Source organism: Puntigrus tetrazona, chromosome 4, assembly GCF_018831695.1.
Source record: "Puntigrus tetrazona isolate hp1 chromosome 4, ASM1883169v1, whole genome shotgun sequence".
Taxonomy (NCBI): Eukaryota; Metazoa; Chordata; class Actinopteri; order Cypriniformes; family Cyprinidae; genus Puntigrus; species Puntigrus tetrazona.
In genome coordinates, this window is record NC_056702.1 from 22,562,511 (window position 1) to 22,587,472 (window position 24,962).

General features: G+C 40.3%; 2 protein-coding genes across 2 annotated transcripts; both read right to left on the bottom strand.

The window, feature by feature from the left end:
* Nucleotides 1-5,713: 5,713 nt before the first annotated feature.
* LOC122342313 (protein NLRC3-like) lies at nt 5,714-14,984 on the bottom strand. The gene is made up of 8 exons (XM_043236105.1): nt 14,980-14,984; nt 14,770-14,927; nt 14,550-14,660; nt 13,532-14,462; nt 6,714-6,747; nt 6,380-6,436; nt 5,977-6,208; nt 5,714-5,799 (listed from the first exon to the last, which is right to left on the bottom strand). Exons 1-8 carry the CDS (start codon nt 14,982-14,984, stop codon nt 5,714-5,716), a joined length of 1,614 nt encoding a protein of 537 aa, XP_043092040.1.
* An 851-nt stretch (nt 14,985-15,835) lies between these two features.
* Nucleotides 15,836-22,953, bottom strand: LOC122342314 (E3 ubiquitin-protein ligase TRIM39-like). The gene is given in 7 exon segments (XM_043236107.1): nt 15,836-16,963; nt 16,965-17,130; nt 17,284-17,319; nt 17,409-17,547; nt 17,623-17,920; nt 18,746-18,994; nt 22,736-22,953. Coding segments are annotated over 7 exon segments (1,479 nt in total). The 3' UTR covers nt 15,836-16,590.
* Between the last annotated feature and the right edge of the window lie 2,009 nt (nt 22,954-24,962).

The following is a 24,962-nucleotide window of genomic DNA, read 5'->3' on the forward strand; positions in this document are numbered from 1 at the left end:
CAGTTCTTTTTCTCAGAGGAAAGGAAGTAAAGACTGGATTGGTGGTATTTCCATCCATCTATAAACACAGATGAGCCATCCCTTGTGAAAAATAAGTATACTAACATTTATTTCATGCTAAGTATTTACATATTTATGAACTTACAGTTGTACGTTTAGTATCAGGATGTTTGACCCTTCAATGACAATGTGTTATAAGGCCATTCAACAATTCAGTGATTACACTGACCACACAAAGACCTGCTTGACTGGTTTACTAAGTCTCCCATAACTCTCCTGTTCACTGCCAGAAATGTGATTCTGTGAGATTGTTACATTTTGTTAATTTAAAGTAACACAAGATCATGAACATGCTCAAGTTTTTATTAGTGATCTTCAGTGTGTAACAATGACACAGAAGACTGAGTAGAATCCATTTGCAAAAGTTTATTAACAGCGAAGACATCAACGATAATGGGAAAGCAGGGTCAACAGTCTAAACATCAAACAGGTTCAAGGGTAGTTCAAAGTACAGGGTCAGTAGGCAGGCAGTGAGTCAGTAACAGGTTATCAATCCAAACAGGCAAACAATACAGGCAAGTAAAATCCAAGAGACGTGAATCAGGCAAACAGGCAATGATCATACACATGAGAACAAACAAGGCAATCAGGATAAGCTCGGTAAGGCAGTCAAACTGGCAATACTTTGCATCAATCATGTGGAGAGTTTCTGTTTAATTAGCCCTCTAACAGGAAGTAGGTGGAGAAGAACCAGAGGAGCCTGAACCCCACTAGTATTCAGGTGAGGGCTTTCTCTGCTGGTTAGGCGTTACATAGTGTTACTTACCAAGCTGATCTGGATTCTTTAACTACAGGTAACAGATACTGAAGAACTTCATCTCCTGTATGTTGTTCTCCAATAAACTATTTTAGATCAAAACATCTTCTGCTCTGATGTCAGCAACACATAAACCAGAGATGTCCAAAGTAAAGAGTATAGTATGGTTCCTCTTATTTGTCTAGATTTCAGATAACTCTGGATCTCCTGCATCAGTGAATAATCAACCAGTTCATTCAGACAGTGAAGGTGTCCATTCTTACTCTATAGAGCCTCATTCACAGCTCTAGAAAATGAACTCATCCTGTTAAAACATTTCTCTTCTTGTTTGTAAAAGAGAGATGCACATATAGAGCTGTTCGGAGGCGTTGTGGCGAGGTTGTCTTCATCGGAGAAGACAGCCATCTTATTAGTCTGCTCTTCTGCGAAAATCTTTCTAAGATGTCCTCTTCTCTGCGTCGGGAACTCAGCACTCAATGGTAACATTCCTATTCATTCTACGTTCTTACTAATACATATTTTATCTCTGGCTATACTAAACTAAATGCTACATATGTCATAATTAATGTCTTTTCTCAATAAACTACTTTTAAATATGATGCTTTGGTGGTCTTTCTTTCTACTATTCAATAAAGTGAATACAATACCATGTGTACTGTGTATCTTATAAATACTTATGACATAAAAGAATACGATATTCTGTGTGGTCTCTTCTTCCTGATAAATCAGTATCAAACACAACACAATGTGTTCATAATACAAGGTATCACTCAAATAAACAAGGCAAACTTACAAAATCAGGAAAACTTCCTGTTTCCCTCAACAGTGCACAGTCCTGAGTAAACTGATTCTTCTGTCACATCAATGCCACACTCTCTCAGGTCTTCATCATAGAAGATCAGGTTTTCTTTCACAAGCCGCTGAAAAACCAGTTTCCCCAGTTTGAGAATCATGTCTTCATCTGTCAGGTTCTTCTCATAATCTTTCTCATGTTTGATGTTGGTCTGCAGGATCAGGAAGTGTGTGTACATTTGAGTGAGAGTCTTGGGAATCTCTCCAGTCTCTGCTCTACTCAAGATCTTCCTTAAGAACAGCGGCTGAGATCCAGCAGAAGACTGGGATGTGACAGTACAGTGCAGTTCCATCCCAGTAAAAGTGTTATTAAAATACAATTGTATCATGCCTGAAATTAGTTTAAATTCTAGAATCCAGTTTATTACAAGTATAGTATAAATGTATGTCCAACACTCCTAAAGTATAATTTAGTTGCAATGGTAATGTTTTCAAAATACACATTGGATGATCTCTTCTCTATATTGCAAACTGTAGTGTAGATACTTAAGTTGTACTTAAGTATGCTTGGAATCATTCCACTTATTAATTGAAACCCAGCACAACTTTAAGACCACTAAAGTGCATTATGTACAAAATTACTTGTTCCAATTTAACAGATTTTAGGCAATTTACTTATACTACAGTACATAGGAGTAAAATGAACTAAACAAACTATTTTTGACTAGGAAATGTCAGGAAGAGATTATAACATCTCACTGTTACTGATTCATCATGCAGCTCAAAACATTATGGGTAGAATCTGTTACATCCTGCGGACGTATTTGGGTAATATGCGATCTTGAGAGGGTGAAGTCACCTATTGGGCATGTCTGGAGTTGCATGTCTTTCTTTCTCTCTCCCTCTTTCTCTCTTTGTTGCAGATTGTTAATTGGGGCCCAGCTGATGCTTATTGTTGATCAGCGCTCGGCATAAGATCTCAGAGGAACCATGAGGGGAGGCTGACGGCTACGTGTTCACTCTTTTCCCTGATCCAGAAAGTGTTGTTACTTAGGGTGGCCGATTATGGTCTTTATCTCCTAGTATTGTGAGTGAATTGTTCTCTCGCGAACTATGGGAGAGCATGTGGATGCTCTGGTGTTTGATTTGTTTTCTGTTTTCTTTTAAACTTTGTTTGTCTTTATGAAGCGGTAGGGAGAGGGTGCCATTTACTTTGAAATGGAGATTTTGCCTATGTTTATATTAGTTAGGGAGTAAGGTAAGTTATTTATTTATTTTCTTTTGAGTAGGTTATTTATAATTTTCAACGTAGTTAGAGAGTTTTGTTTATTATGTTGGCCTCACCCTCTCCTGAAGATTTGCTTCCTCTGTTACTCTTCTGTTCTTAAATAAATGAAAGATTTATTCAAGACTGCGTTTGTGCTTTTCTGGATCAGGGGATTGATGTGACCGTCAGACGTTTTTTTTTTTTTTTTTTGACTTTATTTGTTACAGCCTCGCGTGCCCCTAGACAAACGGGGAGACTCGTAACAAATCTCTGTTCGGTCTTTTCTGATTCATCAACACAGTTTCACTGATGTGATCCATGAGTAAGAAACCTAAACCCAGGACAGAGTGTTTGAGTGAATGTGGTCTGGACTGTTTGGATGAGTCTCATTGTGTCAGAGATGCTGAAGAAGGACAGAGTTCCTGCACTCTCATCCACATACACTCCTACTCTAGAGATATTATCATCAGACATTCCTGTTCTCTTTCTCCTTCTTCTTCTGATGACGATGGGCTTCACAGAGAGATCAGTCTCTATGTTATTGTGTCTGAATGAGTAACTGTGAGGAGAGCAGCACAAACTCCAGGACTGATTATTAGCTCCAAACACACACTCTTTACTCTCTTTCTTCCTGCTGATGTTCTTATATGTCACTGATATTAACACATATCCACTCCACTCAGTCTCCCAGTAACAGCATCCACACACACTCTCTCTACACAACACCTGATACCAATGAAAAAATCTGTCTGGATGATTAGGATATGACTGAGACTGAGACACACACGTCACCTCTCTGTTCTCCTCAGACAGTTGAGTGTGTGCTGTGTTTGGATCCAGTGTGAGAAAACACAACCCTGAACACAAGAACAGAGACATTAATAACACAACAATCACTACAGTGTGTGTGTGTGTGTGTGTGTGTGTGTGTGTGTGTGTGTGTGTGTGAGTGCACATGTACAGCTATCTTTGTAAGGGCTGTTTTGATCATCGGAGTGAGGACAATCCTGTAAAGTAAGGACATTTTAGCTGGTCCTGACTAAAAGCCTGTTTGAGGGTCATAACATTCAGGGATCAGGTTGGAATCAGGTAAAAGGTAGGTTTAGGGTAAGGGGTTTGGGAAAGACACTTAGTTCTGATTGGTAGGTTTAAGGTAAGGAGCTAGAGATTGCATTGTATCAATGTATGTCTTCACAAGGATACCTATACAGAATTGTGTGTGTGTGTGTGTGTGTGTAGACATACATTTCTTTGGTCCTTCTGTAATCCTGGAATATTCTCCATGATCCACACTACAAAACACACACAGAATAGTAAATAAAAAATGTTGCTATGCAGTTGCCAAGGTACTAGGGTGTTACTAAGTTAGTGGCTTGAATGTTCTAGGTGGTATCTAAGGTGTTGCTGTGCAGTTGTTGAATACATGGTGTGAGTAGGGCTGTGTACCTCAATACAGGACTGCACTGATTTCAGCAGAATTGAGTGAAAGAGCTGTTTATTACACACTGACAGTTAAGCTAATATATTAATAATATCATCTTCACATTGCTGCTAGGTTATCATTGCACACTGAAATATATAATGATCTTTAATGAATTAGCTCTGGTCTTGCTTAGAAATTGCATGTATGCTTAAATATCTCATATTAAAGCAAGGTTGTTTTTCCAGGAGATTGAAAACTGGCTTTTTAAAATGAGTTTATTTTATTTACAACACAGTATAATTAAAACATACAAACTGAAGGTCAAAGATTCATTATTGAGCACACTGATCCAATAACAGAGTGTAACGCCATGCCAGCAGAGGGAGTCGTCGCCCAAGTACTGACTCGTCTCCACTTCCTCTGCGCTCACTTCTTGTTTGCCCAGCATAAAGCCAGAGCACATGTTACACTTATTGCGAATTATTGCCAGTTTCACTGCCTTACCAAGCGTTTCTCCCATGTTTATTCTGACTGCCAGCTGAGGCCCGTGAAGCTGAGGTCCACATTAATGTAAAGCCTTTCTGCGCCCTCCTTGATACTGGCAGCGCGGTGAGTTTGGTATGACCCAACATCGTCGCTCCCAGGGTAGAAACAAAATCCTACATCCCCGTTTCCTGTGTGCATGGAGAAACATGACAAGTGCCCACCTGGAGGGGTGAACATGTCTGCGGTTTCTGGTTCCTGGCCGGTTGAAGGTCGGGATATTAAAGGATCTGCCAGTGCTGCTCAGAAGGCATTAGCCAGGGTTTGACCGCCTCCTGTCCACACACAGCCTGCCAGCCCCAAAGGGAGACACGACAATGGAGGCCAGCTCGACGACCACAACAATGCCCAACTCTACTGGCCTCTGACAAAATTTTAACCTGTTCTATGATGTGTTCCAACAGGTCATGGGAGGGGGCTCCTTTGCCAAGGAACAGAAAGAGGATGACCGGCTAAAACACTACTGGCCACATGTGCCAGTAGTCATCAAAGGGAAAGGCTTGCAGCCGTGCCCCCATCCTCTCCCACACTTTGTCATACAAAACGCCTGCTGTATTGCGTAGAGGGGGGGAAGAGAAACTTTTACTGGTGGTGCCAAGAATGAAGATGGAGGTGATCCTTCAACTGGCACATTCTCACCCCATAGCAGGACACCTCCAAGTGGCCAACACCTGCCAAAGGATCTGCAACCCCAATGGCAATGGGTCTAATGGTGCTGGCCATTTGGGTCTGGCCGAATGAAACCCTTCAATCAGACTTGGATCCATAACGTCCCGGGCGGCTACCCATGATCTCTCCTCGGGTCCATAACCCTCCCAGACCACCAGATATTAGAGCTGACCCCCTCTTCATCTCGAGTCCAACAAATCTTTCACCTGATAAGTGGGAGCCCATCAATATCTAGATGTGGTGGTGGTTCTGGGGCCTCAAGGCTGGGGTCAGCATCTGGGTGGATCACTTTAAGGAGGGAGACATGGAAAGAGTGAGAGATGTAGTAATTAGCAGGAGGATCTAGCTTATATGCAACTTCATTAATTCTCTCTTGAATCTTGAAGGGTCAAACGTACCTGGGGCTCAGCTTCCTGCTTGGTAGCAGCAACTTTATGTCGCTTGTGGAGAGCCAGAGCCGCTGACCTGGTTGGTAGGGAGGGTGTGTAAGATGTTGTCTGTTGGCCTGTATTTCCTGTGTTCTAATGGCCTGCTGGATACGGACATGTGCACTGTCCCACACCTTCTCACTCCGACGAATCCAGTCGTCCACCGCAGGGACTGAGGAGGATTCACCAGACCACAGGAACAGAGGAGGTTGGAACCACAGGAAGGGGGTGAGACCTGTAGATGATTGGTTAAGTGAATTCTGGGCGTACTTAGCCCAGGGCAGGAATTCACACTAGAGATGTTTCTCCCTACTATAATAGGTCCGTAGGTAGCAACCAATTTCCTGGTTCAGGCATTCAACTTGGACATTAGACTAATGGTGGTAACATGAGGTGAGGCTAATATTGATGTCCGACTGCTTGCAAAAGGCTCTCCAGACCTGGGAAGTAAACTGTGTTCCTCGGTCACTGACTACGTCATCCGGGATACCGTACACCTGAAAGACATTGCGGAAGAGGGCTTGTTTCTATGGCAGTGGGTAGTCTTTTCACGGGTAACAAGGATGGTGGTAAAGTTATTGGAGTGGGGTATATCGGTCACAAAGTCTATGGACAATGGACTTTCTGGGATGGGTAGTAGTTTGAGGAGACCAGAAGGCAGTTCTTTAGGTGTCTTAGATTGGGTGCAGACTTGGCATGACTTGACATACGACGTGATTTGTTGGTTAATTTCAGGCCACCAGAAGGAGATCAACTGGATGGTATAAGATATACCTGGGTGTCCAGCACTGGGAGGTGTGTGTACCCACTGCATGATTCACAGACGTAAGATGAGGGGCACATATTGCTTGTTAGGATGACATTGAGACAGTGTTGGTTCATGCTGTTGGGCTCGTTGTAAGTCCTCCATGATGTCCCAAAACACTGGCACAATGATAAATGATGGTGAAAGAATGGGTTCATGATCAAGAGGTTGAGTGTGGCAATCATAATGTCCGGAGAGTGCATGCATTTACATTTACATTTACATTTAGTCATTTTGCAGACGCTTTTATCCAAAGCGACTTACAATTGAGAGTACAACAGCGATTCATTTTTTGAGATACAAACAGACAAGTAAGTGCTTATATCACCCAGTCACAGGGAGTGTTCAAATTAGTACATGCCAGAAGGGAAGGTATAAAAAAGGGGGAGGAGAAGTGAGACAGAGACAGTGAGAGTATATATATATATTTTTTTATGATGAGGTGAGGTATTGCTGAAAGATGTGAGTTTTCAGCAGTTTCTTAAAGATTGACAGAGATCCAGCATTCCGGATATGTACGGGAAGATCGTTCCACCAGCCAGGAACAGAGAACGAGAAAGTTCTGGAGAGTGATTTCGAGCCTCTTTGAGATGGTACCACGAGGCGTCGCTCGCTAGCAGATCTCAGACTTCTAGAGGGTGTGTAGATTTGTAATAGTGAGTGGAAGTAGACCGGTGCCGAGTCTGTGGTTGTTCTATATGCAAGCATCAGTGCCTTGAACTTGATGCGAGCTGCAATCGGTAGCCAATGTAAGGAGATAAAGAGAGGTGTAACATGGGTTCTCTTGGGCTCATTGAATACCAGCCGTGCTGCTGCATTCTGAATCATTTGTAGAGGTTTTATTGTGTTTGATGGAAGTCCAGCCAGAAGAGCATTGCAGTAGTCCAGTCTAGAAATGACAAGGGCCTGGACAAGTAGCTGAGCAGCTTGCTCTGTTAGAAAGGGCCTGATCTTTCTGATGTTGTGTAATGCAAACCTGCAGGATCGAGCAGTCTTTGCAATGTGATCTTTGAAGGTTAGTTGGTCGTTGAGGATTACACCAAGATTTCTGACTGAGGTTGATGGGGTAATTGACGAAGAACCTAGCTGGATGCTGAAGTCATGCTGTGTAGTTGGAGTGGCAGGGAATACAAGCAGCTCAGTCTTTGTCAGGTTGAGCTGTAGGTGGTACTCTTGCATCCATGCCGAGATGTCCGCCAGGCAACCTGAGATCCGAGTGGCTACCGTTGGATCGTCTAGCAGTGGTAGGAGAAGCCGTGAGCCTGTATGATGGGGCCTAGTGATGTAGTGTAGGTCCAAGAACCGATCCCTGAGGAACCCCAGTGACCAGTTGATGTGCTGTGGATACTTCTCCTCCCCAGGCCACCCTAAAAAACCTACCAGTGAGATAGAATTCGAAACAACGAAGAAGTGGGATCCCAGAGATGCCCAGTGATGAGAGGGTAGACAGCAGGATCTGATGATTCACAGTGTCAAAAGCAGCAGATAGATCCAGCAGAATGAGAACTGATGATTTGGATTCAGCTCTTGCAGTCCGCAGGGCTTCTGTGACTGAGAGCAGTGCAGTCTCAGTTGAATGGCCGCACCTGAAACCTGATTGGTTATGGTCCAGTTTGTTGTTTTGCGAAAGAAACAGTGATACCTGGTTGAAAACCACTCTTTCAAGTGTTTTCGCTATGAATGGAAGAAGAGAGACTGGCCTGTAGTTATCAATAAGGGAAGTGTTTAAAGTGGGCTTTTTGAGCAGTGGGGTTACCCGAGCCTGCTTAAATGCTGTGGGGAAGGTGCCTGTGAGGAGAGATGTGTTGATGATGTGCGTGAGTGCCGGCAAGACTGTGGGGGAGATTGCTTGCAGAAGATGAGAGGGTATGGGGTCTAGCGGACATGTTGTTGGATGGCTGGAGAGGAGAAGTTTGGATACTTCTGCCTCAGTGAGGGAGCAGAAGGAAAAAGTGGAGGAATCGGTAGTCGATGTGGTTGGTTGAAGGTTGTGCGTTGGGGGGGCTGAGAACTGGCTACTGATCGCTTTTGCGCTTTTGCGCTTTTCCATTCTTACTACCGGGTTTGTAAGTAATGGTAAACTGGAACAGAGTGAAGAACACCGACCAGGGAGCTTGGCAAGGGTTTAAGCATGTTTTTGTGATTCGTTATGACTTGAAAGGGGTGCACGGCTCCCTTTAACCAGTGTCACCACTCCTCAATAGCTGCCTTCATAGATAACAGTTCCTTGTTCCCCACATTATAATTACTCTCTAAATCTTGAGTCAGAATCCCAAACTGCTGCAGCCCAATCAATTGCTCTGCCCGTTAACAATGTAATCAACAATGTAAATGCACATTTCATCTTCTCCGACTCAGAATTGCTTTCTTGGAACTAGAGATATAAGAAGGTAGGCAATGGGTCTAATCCAGTACATCAGGCATCCACACAAGGCAAACAATACAAAAGGGTCCAAGAATCATGAAACATGAAACAGGCAAATTCATTCAGGAAAAAAACGAATCAGGAATTGTGTTTAAGTGTATGCAACAATAACACGTAAACTAATGCAAAGGATAAACATTACTTTGCTAAGTGTCTGGGTCAGCTTGTGCATTGCATCTCTAGGCAAATTTGTCTGTTATTCTTTTCAGCTGTCTTTTTTTCATTCTGTTATCTCTAAGTACAAGGTAAATTCTGGGTTATTCCTCTCTTCTTTTCAGCGGTCATTTTTCTTTTATCTCACAACGTGTCTATAATGAGGTAAATCCTAAGCCGTGCTGAACTAAATGAATCCTTACACTTTGTATGCATGAGCTGATGTGGGAGCGTGTCATGTTTCGCATGTCTCACGTGGACTATTGTAATGATAAAAGCTATTTTAGCTTGTGGGTGTGGTTGCAAAGAAACTGGGAATGGTCTTGGTTTCATACTGATAACTTTATCATTGAATATTTGTTTTCAACATGACACATTTAAAAGCATACCCTTCAAGCTTTCTATCAATCTATTTCTCATGTCTGTGTGTCAGGTGAAAAGTTTCAGGTCACTGAGTTTCAGTTCATTTTAGTCATGTGAGTGAGATAAAAATCTCATTTGATTACACTGATATTAAACTGATATTTCCTACTGACACACTACAGCAAAAAAATCAAAATAACACTTTTTTTGGCTGAAAAAAAAGGTGGCCTAAAACTTCTGCACAGTACAATACATATATAGCACATAGTCACTAAGGAATTAAAACAAAAATCTGAAATCATCCTGCTAGACATACTTCAGTTTGTCCAATGAGCAGGTTGAGTCCTCCAGTTTTTCAGAGAGCAGCTTCACTCCTGAATCTCCAGGATGGTTGTAGCTCAGATCCAGCTGTGTGAGGGGTTTGAAGTCAGAGCTGAAGACAAATAACCACAGCCTTTCTCTGTCACCATACAGCCAGACAATCTGAAAAGCAGTAGTCCACATGACAATTAGACATCTCTCACACATTTATACTAATTTCATCCATGAATTTCAATTGGAATTAGTATGGCATTACAATGCCATTTCTATATGATGTCTTAAAGATTAGTGTTAAAAATAAACATATAAAAACAGTCTGAAATGCCATGTACACATTATAAAATATATGATAAAAACGGCTGTCCAGTGGAGTTGTGTTGCTGCAAAAACATTACTTAAATCTATCTGATGACATCTATTCGATGTAATTTGTCGCATGAAAATTTTGAATTATATCCCTATTATTACCCCTATTATATCCCAATCAACTGGTTGACATGCACGTAAGTTCAAAAGATCATTTTCTTATAATATGTATTTATCTTGATCTTATTTGTTCATAAACTCCCAAACAATATATTTTTCCAAAGCCCTCTGGTGTTTGGTCAATTTCACTTAAAGCAGTATTTGTGAGCTTTTAATGCTCCAAAAGTGGCAACTAGTGGCAAAGAGTGAATTAGCATAATGCTAATGTTTGACTTTGACTTGTTTATGCGGCAGGAAGTAAGTGTGTGCTCTTAACACACATTAAATCCACAATACCTCAAATACAGCTCCAGAGCGGTATTTGAAGCTGCATTTGAAGTGCATCCCATCATGCATCATATTCTGGATATAAATCATGAGGTTTTTTGTGCCCAGACCTCACGACATGTAACAAATCCAGCACAAAACACGATAAATAAGACTCTAAATCTAACTCTTTGAATGTTGTGAGGAGATAATTAACTTATCTGATAGTTGATTTAAAGTGAACAATTATATAAAGCTGAAGAAATTTACATCGGCTGAGCTTATATAACTTGCATACTTATCTTTATACTGTTGTCTTGTTATCTCATATGGTTAAGCTATTACTGTCTTTGTCTTGTACATGTATATTCATTATTGTTGTTATTGTTCATTTATGGACCCACACACAAATGTATTTATTACTCAAATGGGAACAATAAAGATGTTTATTATGGACATAAACTGAGTGATTTATTGTTCCTCCTGAACAATCTGTAGCGGCACCTTAAACTTCCATACAGTAAATGCTCCACTATTTTCTGTTTAAAAGAAGTTTTCCACACAACACTGAGATCAAAAAGGTTAACAGCCACAAAACGTGTTTTGGCTTTAGGTACATGCCTATTACCAACAGAATTTATTTCAATAAATCCATTAACCTACCCATCAGGTGCTGTTGAACAAGTTCTGAATTAAATTGTTACTTTTTTATTGGATATAAACAGTTATCCGATATCCAGTTTATAACAGTTTATGACAAGGTCAACTGGTTATTATGATGGCCAATCAAAAAAAAAAAGGGTAGATGTTGCATTTTAAATCCATAAAGACAGACTGGACCAGTCAAAAGCAGTCAGAAGTCACATGCAAATGTGACTAAAGCTTACTTAAGTTTTCAGATGATGTAACAAAACATTTAGAAAAATTGGAGTCGGGCTGGACAATTATATAAAATTACATTACAAGCTTTACAATTTCATTAACACATTTTTCTTATTTGTTTTATTGAAAGCATTTACCTCAGAATCTCCAGATGACAGTTTGGACTCTTCAGTCCTTCAGAGAGCAGCTTCACTCCTGAATCCTGCAGGTCATTTTTACTCAGGTCCAGCTCTCTCAGGCTGTTTGAGTTTGAGGATTGTAAAACTGAAGACAAACTTCCACAAGATTGAGCAGTGAGTTTGTAGTTACATAGCCTGTGTAAAGAACAAAATAAACAATTATATCAAAACGTTTGTAACATATGTAACCCTCGTTCCCCAATGGAGAGAAAATAGACGCTATATTGTGACGACAGACTGGGGTCTTGGTCGGAGCCTGGATTCACGCTAACTAAAGAGAACACACCAATGAAATCTGGCTAGTGGAATTTGCATGCCTGAACTAATCAAGGGTGAGAGGTGCAACGTCTCCTCAGGTTTTGCTGAACCAAGTCCAGGTGGGCCAGTATGGCGCAACCAGCAGAACCTGTTCGTCATCCTCCCTGATCCTGTCTGTGTGAGTAGGCTCACTGGGGGAATAGCATATTTGCATAGCACCCGAGGCTAGCTGTGTGCCAGTGCATCCATGCCGAGGATCCCCTCAATCAGGGAATAAAACAATTAGCATTGGGAGGACTCTTGGGAAGCAATCAGATAACACCTGGGCTTCCACAAATCGACTGCTGCACGATTAGCTGCACGATTCTCTCCTGGAATATGGACATTATGCAGTGATTTCAAACTTGGCTGACTCCAGAGGAGAAGATGGTGGCCAAGCTGAGACATGCGACATGATCATAGACCTTCCTGGTGTTTGATGTACGAAACAATCCAGAACAGATGGGCATAAGGTTGATCAGGAGATCTGGGTGTTTGACCCTCAGATGACAATGTGTTACAAGGCTATTCCACATTTCAGTGATGTGCTACAAGATTTATTTTACTTCTTACTTGACAAGCTTTTGGCCAGCAGCACTCACAGCTTCATCATCTGGTGGTGTATTTGGATGTGTTCTAAAAATATCTACTTGCAAGACTCACTGCACTGAATACCTCGGCCACATGTACAAACATGCTTTCTCAAACTCAAATGTTGAAAGAGACAACAGCATCTAACAAGCTGGTGTTGTCAAGTTGAAAGAGGACACCTACTAGCCAAAATCTCAGAGCCTTGGTTTTCTAACAGATCTAACAGCTCTGCAGTGGAGCTTTTGATAGAGAAAACTGTGGACGATTCAGTAAATTTAGATTTTATTTGTAGCTTCACAAACATTTTATACAGAAGTGTGGATAAAACAAATATAATGTTGGTTTTCACTTATTTTTTAATCAGTTGTGTGGAAATGATGGGCAATTAGCAAACTTCAGAACTAAATGCACTGGTTGCAGTTTCTTGATTGTGCATTGTAGACATTCTGTTAATAAACTCATTTTGTAATGTAATTTTAAATAAATTATATAATTGTTTAGCATTCATTCATTGTTTGTCTTTGTTAAGTTAATACATTGTTGGCATGCTCTAAAATTGATAAATAACTTGTGGTCTGTTAAACGGCAAGACAGATTAAAATGAAACAAAAAGAGAGCACTTCAAATTGAAAGTTTTTATACATTTAATATTAAAGAGTTTACATTTATTATCATTTTATTTAGTGTTACATTAAGTAATTTTGAAGAAAATGACAGCAAAATTCTGGAGGGACTGATCACACAAAGACCTCCTCGACTGGTTTAGACAATTTTATTAATCTTTTTTGAAAACACATGCTAAATCATAAACATGGTCAAGTTTTTAAAGTTCAGTGTTACTTACCGAACTGATCTGCATTCTTTAACCACAGGTAACAGATACTGAAGAACTTCATCTCCTGTGTGTTGTTCTCCAATAAACTGTTTTAGATCAAAAATATCCATCTTCTGCTCTGATGTCAGCAACACATAAACCAGAGCTGACCACTGTGAAGAGGAGAGTTTGATTTCTCTTATTTTTCCAGATTTCAGATAACCCTGGATCTCCTGCATCAGTGAATCATCACCCAGTTCATTCAGACAGTGAAACAGATTGATGGATTTCTCTGAAGAGTGATTCTCCCTGATCTTCTGTTTAATGAACTGAACTGTTTTCTCTTTGTTGTAGGAGCAGCTTCCTGTCTGTGTCAGTAGTTTTCTTAAGAGAGTCTGATTGGACTCCACTGAGAGACCCAGAAGAAACCGCAGAAAAAGGTCCAGATGTCCATTCTTACTCTTTAAGGCAATTTCTAAAGCACTCTGATGCAGCTCCAATAATGAATTATACTTCATCTGGTTCAAAATCTTAGACAACAGACTTTGTTTGATTTCATCAAATGCATTGATTTTGTTGACTGTAAAGGAGTGGTGCACATATAGAGCTGCTAAATGTTCCTGCAGGCTTAGATGAACGAAGCAGAACACTTTCCCCTGAAACAAGCCCAGCTCCTCTCTGAAGATTTGAGTGCACAGTCCTGAATAAACTGATGCTTCTGTCACATCAATGCCACACTCTCTCAGGTCTTCATCATAGAAGATCAGGTTTCCTTTCACTAGCTGCTGGAAAGCCAGTTTCCCCAGTTTGAGGATCATGTCTTCATCTGTCACCTTCTCCTCATACTCCTTCTCACGTTTGATGTTGGTCTGAAGGATCAGGAAGTGTGTGTACATTTGAGTGAGAGTCTTGGGAATCTCTGCAGTCTCTGCTCGACTCAAGATCTTCTCAAGAACAGTGGCTGAGATTCAGCAGAAGACTGGGATGTGACACATGATGAAGAGGCTCCTGGAGGACTTCAGATGTGAGATGATCCTGTCTGCCAGACTCTGATCACTGATCCTCTTCCTGAAGTATTCCTCCTTCTGTGTCTCATTGAAGCCTCGTACCTCTGTCACTCGATGGACGCACTCTGAGGGGACGAGATCATGCTGCTGGTCTGGAGGTGATCCAGATGAGAGCAGAGGGAAGAAGATTCCCCACAATCAGGTTCATCAGCAGCACATCCACTGAGGCTGACTCAGATATATTACACAGTTTCACTTTACTCTTAAAGTCCAGAGACAGACGACACTCGTCCAGACCATCAAAGATGAACAACACTTCATATTCATCACTGGATATTTCCATTTCTTTAGTTTCAGGGAAGAAGACGTGAAGAAGATCTGAAAGACTGAGTGTTTTGTCCTTCATCAAGTTGATTTCTCTGAAAGGAAGTGGAAAAATGAGCTGGACTCAATCTGCTCAATCTGTCTCACCTCATGCTCATTATTGATCTCTCCTCTCTTACTCTCTGTGATGTAGAGCTTTGTGTAGATCTCATTCAGCAGTGTTGGGTTTCTCTGCGTTTCTGTTCCCTCACACAGACACTCAAACTTATTCTGCAGATTTGATCTAAGAGTGTTGAGGACCTCATGACCGCAAAATACTTACTATAATTAGTTAAAAAGTTAATAAGCATGCAGATGTATCATGGCTTTAACTTTAATCTTTACAGAAATGTTATACCTGACACCAGGCCTTGTATCTTGACTATTGAATTGTGATGACTGAATCATAGAAGCATCATTCTTCAAAGACACACAGCTGGGCTTTTGCTCTGATCTCTTCTACTGAAGTGGACTAGAGTGGACAGAGAGAGACAGTTAAAGGGTTAATTAAACCTGTAAGACAAAAAGCGGTGCCACTCTCACACTACAAATCTTATTCTTACGCAATGAAAATACATCACACAGATAGAGAAGACAGAGCAAGTTACCTCTGATATGAAACAAGATCTCAAAATCTTAAAGGTAAAAGGATTATATAAGCCTATCGTACATTCAAACTAATGTTTTATTGTGAATATGATCTAAAAAATGAATGCTTTTTTTAGATGGAGGTAATCACACTCGCTTTGTCAATCTCTCTCCCATAATATGCTTTTAAACAACACAAGGTTCCTTTGTTACTATTTCAAAAGTGATGTTTTAGAATTAGTAAGATTACCTGTAAAGTTTCTATAGCGAATCATTGTTTACCTTCAGGAAAGCAGCAACAGATGTGTGTGTGTGTGTGTCTGCTGGGCGGAGTCACAGATCAAAGATTTCTCTTCTCTTTGGTTCGGAGGCAGATTCAGGTTATAATTCAAACTAACATACGACTGAACAACAGAGACTGGAATTATTCGAGAGATTTTAGTGATATTTCAGTGCTCAGTATATAACTCTTAATGGATTAATATTTGTTTAGCATACTTTTTTTGTATCATTTATTTACATTTCCACTACATTTAGTATAATCTGTGACTATAAAACTAATGAAATCAGTAATAAACAATTAATCTATTTATAAGTCTAAGTATATAGAAGTTATACTGTGCTCCTAGAATCTGTTTTACGTTAGAGGGTTTTTTAAAATAAATAAGAATTAAAATAAATAAAAAAATAACCAAGTGAAGAAGAATCTTAGATAGATAATCTTAGATAATCTCAATAGATGCTTCCACGTGTAATCTAACACAATCATCAGACGTAAAGCAGCTTCAAAAATGTGGAATGAAATGTTGACCAATGAAGAGGTAAAATGACTGTCAAGCTTTGGGGTGTTCATCTACTTCGTCTTTTTTCAGCTTTTTGACAGGGTATTACTGTTTTTACAGGAAATTTCACTTTGTCACATTGAGATGGAGGAATAAAATGGCATGTTTTATGAAAAATATAATGTTTTATGAAAAATATAATAAACATTTGCATCATTACATTAATAATGTGCATATTATATATTAAAATATCAAATTATTGCATTTTCAAAAATTGAAAAAAAAAGAGCAGCACATAACAATTTATAAAAATCATAACTATAATCTTGTATTTCATATCAAGAGAAATTCATTTATTATAACTGACAGGTGTGATGATCAGTGGATTTGAGTTTTTACCTCCATAGTTTAAGGATGGGCTAAATAATGGATAGAGTTTTTCAGTGAAAGACTGATCGGTGAAAGAGTAGATATGAGAGCTGGACTCATCATAAAAGGAGACCAGACCCTCGTCATAATCCACAAACACACCAACCCGCTGTGGCTTCACTCTCAGAGACAGAGAGACACGACAATCCTCACAGGCTTTATATTCATCTCCATTCCTCAGAATCAAAGTCCAGTATCCATCTCTGGGACTCAGTTTGATCTGTCCCTTCCTGTGAATGGATTCTCTGGCCACTCCTAAAATCCATTCAGTCTTTTCTTTTACCTGCACTTCAAAATCTCCCCGAGGAGAATCCCTCCTTTCCCAGGACATTTACACATATATCAAATCTCTCAGGTTTGTCTGGGAGTTTCTGTGTAAAGTCTCCATCTCTCACTTGTTTTCCATCATCAGACAGAATGAGATCAGGATGAGCTGTATCAGGATCCAGAGTCACATCCACTGAGAAAACACAGAAAACTTATCAATCAAAACTTCACAATACACAGATGATGTGATGCTGATGTTAATTGTGATCCAGTGTTTAATTAGTAGTGCAGTAATGAAGCTGTGAGTGTATGAATGTAAACTAGTGTAGAGCAGACAGCACTGTACCTGCATACTGCTGCATCCACTTCAGCTCTGAAGAGACTAATGACAAGAAACATCAGCAGAATGAGGTTATATTTAAAGAATTGAGAACAACATCATTCTTCTATCTGATCAGTGTAATGATGTACCAGTTTGTGAGAGTTTCTCGTCTATAGTGTTCTTCAGTTGAGTCAGAGCTCTCCTCAGAGTCTCCAGACTCTCATGAGTCTTCACACTGATCTCAGGATAGTTCCTGGTGTTTCTGGAAATGCTCAGGAATGAGTAGATCTACAGCAGGAGAGAGGAGAAGTCCTTATGGACTAATAAACTGCATTATCATTGATCAGAGAGATCATGACTGACCTGTAGGAGGTGGAGGTGATCTTTAGTGTGTGAGAGCTGCTCCAGCTCAATGTTTCTCATCTTTAGCTCAGAGATCTCCTGTTCCAGCTCTTCAATCAGATCTCGCTCTTGTTTCTCTGCTGCTTTCTGCTGCTCCTCTATCATCTCCAGTAGTTCGGTCTGAAGTCTCTCAATGGAGCGGATCAGATCAGTGAAGAGCTCGACACGGGCTGCTTTCTCCTGCTCTGTGTTTCTCTGCTCAACCAGGACAGTCAAGACATTATTAGAAGAATCTGTGTTACGATTGATCCTACTTTTTCTTTTTTACATAAAGATGTTTTTAAGGGGTTTCAGAATGTGATGTCTAAACTTTGTCCTGCATTGTTTGCAGTGAATGATTCCTCAAATCATGTGTTTTTTCAATAATGTTGAGAGGTGTGTGATCAGGTGATCACAGCCATGTTGATATTCAGTCCTTAGGTAACTTATACACATATTTGTATTTGCTCTGACCCCCGAATAAACTAGTTTTAATCAAAGCTGTAACAAGCGTCTCCAGGTTATGAATGTAATCATGGTTCCTCGAGGGAGCGAGACACTGTGTCCAAAATGCTATGGGAACTCCTGTGTGATCACTCTCTGAATCTGCTGTAGATTCTGTCAATGGAAGGGCGCAATGTCATAGGTGGGTGATGTCAGAGACCAGGAAAGTATAAAGGCATGTGCGACAAAGCCGGCATCAGATTGAAAGTCATGAACATCTGCGATGGCAGGGATGCCGGAAGTATGGCAACGCAGTGTCTCATTCCCTCAAGGAACCACGGTTATATTTAAAACTTGGAGACATTCCTTTTCAGGAACCCAAACTGCATTTAAAAAGCTATGGGAACAGGACACCATATGAAACAGGGACACCTGCCAAATAGGCCTTTGAGGCCGCCATACCTTTTTATAGTGAGCCTTTACTCCCAGACTAGAGGACTCCTAACAAGTCAAGATTACCCACAGTCCTGCCATCGAACGGTGAGTGATAAGCCGATAATGCTGCAACATGCACCATAATTGTGGAGTGGGCCTTGCAAAAATTTTGCCTACAGATACTCCAGAACTGTACTAACCGGCTCGTTAACTGGGTCTTGCTGACAAACTCTGCACCATGAGGTGAATAACTTCCTCTTCAGGGCATACACTTACCTTGTTGAGGGAGATCTTGGTTGGTGCAAGGTCTCTACCACCTCGGCTGGAAGACCAGAAGGTATGAGCGGCCAGAACTGGGCTACTAACAGTAAACGAACATTGTCTCAGTGCACTCTCATCAAAACTCCCGGAAGCAGAGATGAAGACAGCTGAAGCTTCTTCTAGGTCTGTACCATAGGGTCCACTCCCAGGGGAGCTGGAGGAGCCAACACACAATCATTTCTCAGGTCTGGGAGAAAGTTCTTCTCGAAAGACTGCCAGCATCTCCAGGCAGTTGTGCCATGTAAGATGGCGACCAGTCTACAAACCACGGGCTGAGGGGTCACTCATGACCACTCCCCAACCAGTAAGGGATGCATCTGTCACTAGCAACACAAGGCGACAAGGAGCCCCCAACACTGGGCCTTAGTCTTTTCCTTGTCATAAAATGAAGCACACACACAGAGAGCGATCTGAATGACAGAAAGCTGATGCCGTTTTGCTTTGACGCAAGTGCCTTTATACTTTCCTGGTCTTTGATATCACCCGCCTATGACGTTGCGGCCGTCTGTTGACAAATTCTATAACAGATTCAGACCGTGGTCAGGTAGAAAGCGTTCCCATAGCATTCTGGATGCAGTTTGAGTTCCCAAAAAGGAGCTGTAGTGCAAGTTTTCCTTCAATTTCTCCTTCCTTGGTGCTAAGACACAAGAGAAGGTACTGAGGGAAGGACACAAGGATGAGCAAATAAGAAATGGAAAGCACCTGATAAGTTTCAAGCAGTATGTATTTTCCTCCGAACAGCACATTAGAGTAAGAACAATCATGGCCGCCATACTGAAAGATCACACCAAATTTCAACAAACTGGGCTCATCTAGAGAAAGAATAATTGATGAACACTTTTCACTGATTCTTATTTGCATGTCTAATTTCTTAAGCAAATGTTGCAAATGCATTCTAAGGAATTGTTTTTGTTTTTTTTGCTTTTTTCTGTGTTCTACACTGTCCACCATATTGTCTTGACTTGATGTCATACACCATATAATCACTGAAAATGCAAGATGTCACAATCCTGCACAGAATGATTCAACAGCTCTGTGTGAACCTACAGTATAGTGAATGAAGTCAAGTTAACCGTTCCAACATGGCGGATGTATCTACATGCCTGGAGCAGTCCAAAAGGGCATCTATATATGTCTATGCCCTACACCTTTTATTCTTTTAAAGTTGTAACTCTGGAGGACAAACCCTTCAAAGGATTAGAGATAAAACCAATACAGACACCCAACTAAACTGTGACTAAATCTCCACTATAGGAGAAGAAGACTTGTACAAACTTGTTAAATCATCTAAACCAGCAACATGTATGTTAGACCTATTCCATCTAAACTATTAAAAGATTTGCTTCCAGAAGTCATAGATCCTATTTTGAACATTATTAATTCATCATTGTCATTAGGATATGTTCCCAAAACCTTCAAACTGGCTGTAGTTAAGCCTCTTATTAAGAAACCACATCTTGATCCCAAAGACTTAGTAAATTACAGACCAATCTCTAATCTCCCTTTTCTGTCAAAGATACTAGAAAAGGTAGTATTCCTTTTTAGAAAAAAATGGTGTCCGTGAGGATTTCCAATCAGGTTTTAGATCGTACCATAGTACTGAGACTGCTCTCATTAGAATTACTAATGACCTGCTTTTATCATCGGATTGTGGTTTTATCTCGTTATTAGTGCTATTAGATCTTAGCGCAGCATTCAATACTATCGATCACAACATTCTCTTGGACTAGACTAGAAAACTATGTTGGCATTAGAGGAAGCGCCTTAGCATGGTTTAAATCATATCTATCTGACCGCTATCAGTTTGTAGCATTAAATGAGGAGGTATCATATCGCTCAAAAGTTAAATATGGAGTTCCTCAAGGCTCAGTGCTAGGACCGTTACTTTTCAACCTGTACATGTTGAAAAGGGAGGTATTAACATGAGTCATGGTGTAAGCTTTCACTGCTATGCTGATGATACTCAGCTCTATATTTCAGCGCAGCCTGGTGATACACACCAAATTGAGAATCTAACAGAATGCATAGTCGATATAAAAAACTGGATGATGAGTAACTTCCTAATGCTAAATTCTGAAAAAACAGAGGTGCTAATAATTGGACCTAAAAACCCCACATATAATAATCTAGAACTTGATGACTGCTCTGTTAATTCTTCATCATCAGTGAGGAACCTAGGTGTGCTGTTTGACAGCAATCTTTCCTTCGAAAATCATGTTTCTAGCATCTGTAAAACTGCGTTTTTCCATCTTAAAAATATATCTAAATTACGACCTATGCTGTCAACCTCTAATGCAGAAATATTAATTCATGCGTTTATGACCTCGAGGTTAGATTATTGTAATGCTTTATTGGGTGGTTGTTCTGCACGCTTGATAAACAAACTTCAGCTAGTCCAAAACGCAGCAGCCAGAGTCCTTACTAGAACTAGGAAGTATGATCACATTAGCCCGGTTCTGTCAACACTGCACTGGCTCCCTATCAAACATCGGATAGATTTTAAAATCTTATTAATTACCTATAAAGCCCTGAATGGTTTAGCTCCTCAATACTTGAGCGAGCTCTTATCACATTATAGTCCTGCACACCCACTGCGTTCTCAAAACTCTGGCCATTTGATAATACCTAGAATATCAAAATCAACTGCGGGCGGCAGATCCTTTTCCTATCTAGCACCTAAACTCTGGAACAATCTCCCTAACTCTGTTCGGGAAGCAGACACACTCTGCCAGTTTAAATCTAGATTAAAGACACATCTTTTTAACTTAGCCTACACATAACACACCAACACACTTTTTATTATTCAAATCCGTTAAAGGATTTTTAGGCTGCATTACTTAGATTTGCTGGAACCGGGAACACTACTCCTAAAACACGATGTACTTGTGACATCGTAAAAAAATGGCATCTACGCTAATGTTAGTCCTGTCTCTTTCTCAGTCTGTTTTCACAGTTTGTATCCAGACTAGATGGTGGATCAGCACACAGAGACTATGTTCATCAGAGACCTAGATGCGCCCGTGGACAGATCACCAGATCCTGATGCACACACACACACACACACACACACACACACACACACTAAGTCATTTACACTACCTGACACAGCTGCGTTTAATATTGAACTGGAAGTTAAGTGCTGGGCGTCCAGAGAGAGGAGAACTGACCCCAACTGAGTCTGGTTTCTCCCAAGGTTTTTTTTTCTCCATTCTGTATGCATGGGGTTTTGTTTCCTTGCCGCTGTCGCCTCTGGCTTGCTTGGTTGGGGACACTTAACTTCTAGTGACTTAACGTCGAATTGATTACAGAGATCGTCTCTGCATTTAATAAGAAATTGGTCACTCTCGTCATTATACATCCCTGTCATTGTACTCTTCTACTTTATACTGTACAGTGCTTTGATGCAACCTGTGTTGTTAAAAGCGCTATATAAATAAAAATGATTGATTGATTGATGTCCTGTACTGGGTGCACCAACAAGACATGAGCAAAGCTCCCGGACAGGACCAATGTTAGCTGAAGTTAAAGCGCACACTCACTGTTTCCCTGGTGCACGTGTTCTTGATGTTTCTGATGATCCTAAAGGGCGTCTTGATCATCAGTGCTTGGTTAACAACACCAACGACATCCGTAGACTTTGAAAACGTCTGACCAAGACAGTTTGAAGAACATTGCCCAAGACAACGATCATCACGTCAGGACCACTTTCCAGAGAAGGTCATGGTGTAAAGAACAGAAACTGCTCTTTGTTAAAAAGGATTGTAGGATTTAGGATTTTCCGTGCTAATGGTGTAACTTCTGTAACATCTCCAGGACACTCCGTATGACTAGTGAGTCAAATCTCAAATAACTGCTATGATGGCTTTTGTTCTACCCACTTAAGTGATAGAAGTACTTGCATTGTCCAATCTGTAAAGACTGTGTCTGTGAAGTCAAAATATAAGTAGGACTCCAGCCGTAGAGGTGGGGACTGACATCACAGTCTTGAAGGCTGCCCCGAAATGGCTTCCCAAGTACCCAGATCCGAAATGGACTCCAGAACTCCCTGATCCAGCCAGGAGGCCTTCCATGTCTCTGTCCTGTGACAGCCTCCAGGTGATTAGATAATCTCATCGCGAATGTTTGGTTTCATCCTGTTGATTTGATTGCACACCTCTCAAAAAATTGCAGCGTCTCTACATCTGCCGCTTTTTCCGCACGAAACAGAGTGCCCGGTTCCATCAGAGTTGTACATGTACAAAAGTAAAACGGATCTGGTTTCAAAGCCAAATACGACAACATCAATCTGGAGGTATTCCAACCAAAGAAAAAAGACAACACACTGACATTCTAATATGTTGTATGCGTAAAAGAAGCTGCAAAAAGTTCTAACACGACAAACTTACAGATGGACCTGAAGACACACCAAAGCACTGAATTTGGAGAAAATTTAAGGACCTTCACAGCCGCTCGTCAAGGTCTCGTCAAGTTCCAACGCAGGCTTTTGAGCGATCGACAAACTAAAGTCTGCTGGATGACAAATGACTATGCTGGTCTGAATGAGTCTACTCCTCCACACCTCTGTTATAAGCATGAGTCTCATTAAGACTGCTCATGGACTGCAGTGTTGCAACAATCTATGATATTATCAATTATGTCCAGAAAACAGGACACAGGTTGAATTTAAAATACTTCAGCTCAATGTAACATTGTCAGATAAGCATTAGAAATCTTGCTTATCTTTTGCTCTGGCTACAGATTTCTTAAAAGAATTGAATGCAGATTTCCTCTCAGACCGCACGGTGGATGGCTTTACAATAGGAAGAAACGCCGACAATGCTTTGTCCCAGTATGCAAACTACATCATCACAAACGAACACACGCAAGAAGAACTCCTCCCCCGAATTCCTGCTGCCATGGATGTTGCTCTCTCATTGGCTGTAGGTAATCACTGATGTTCAAAACACGTTTCACATGGCATGATTTTGAATCACTGACAGGTGCAGAATTCATCAATGTAAATGGCGTATCACGCACTGTCAAGCTCATTTGAACATACCTTGTTATAAAGTTTTGTTATAAGTTTCATAGCTGTTTGCATAATTTGGCTCTTCGATACTATTTAACCTGAGAATATAATAAGAAATTAAGTATTTTGTGTGAATGTCTTTCAAATAATATCTCACCTAAAACAGTCCTGTCAGTCATACTTCAGAACAGATCAAGTTGACAAAGCAAGTTTCTTTCTCTTGTAGTGATGTCAGTTCTTAAATATCGTGGCACGGGCACCACTAATTCCTTCGAATTTAGATTTAGGTTCCACTGGTTTTGGGCTTAAGTCTTGGTTATAATAATTAACATGTCAACGGCCAAGGAATTGCACCTGGACAATAAAGAAGCATCATAGAAGATTGTTGAATGAATAAGAATTACAATTAAATTATCGGAAACTGCCATTGTAGAGGTTGAAAAAAAAAAACAGATCAATATGATTATATAAAAAGTAATGCCACTAGTGTTTTATGGTGTTGTGCTTGCCTATAAAAAGGAAAAAAAGTTTAAAAAGTCAATGATTTGAGTGCATTCTTTGGAGTATCCAGTAGGGAGAGAGGGAAATGCGCTGTGTTGTGTGTCATTACCAATACAGATTGACGCAGAGACAGCTGCACAAGTCTTCGCCTTTAATTATTTATGAACATTTCTCCCCTTATCAGGTAACAAATGTTTCATAATGGTTTTCATTATAAGTTAAAACAAAATAGTAGTCATGAGACTACTTACTTCTGTGAATATGTGATAGAGTGATGTTAAATCGAAAAAGATCGTAACATAACTTCATTCTAATTAGCATGCTAAAATGAGATCGCACGTGGTTTGAGTTTAACATCAAGTTGCATCTTCACAGCGTGGATTAAAAGTGTATGTTGTGTAGTGGAATTTATGTTATGTTTTATTTTGTTTTCTTGAGTTTAATCCTTTAATAATGGATTGTTGGAATAGAGTTTCACCTTAATAGTTTTTTCTCATTCATGAAAAGTGTACGTCACTGATTGTTATCTAAAGGATAATTTACTATATATTCACATAATACAAAATGTATTCAGTTATGAATGTTATAGGAGATGTGATTTGTATTATTAAGA

Bases quoted from the DNA above. Each gene is read 5' to 3' on its own strand.
- LOC122342313 (XM_043236105.1), bottom strand. The intron at 6,209-6,379 runs GTCTGGAGAGCC...CCCTGGGCTAAG, and splicing joins GAACACAGTTTACTTCCCAG to TACGCCCAGAATTCACTTAA. The intron at 5,800-5,976 runs GTCAGCGGCTCT...CCCTCCTTAAAG, and splicing joins ACACCCTCCCTACCAACCAG to TGATCCACCCAGATGCTGAC.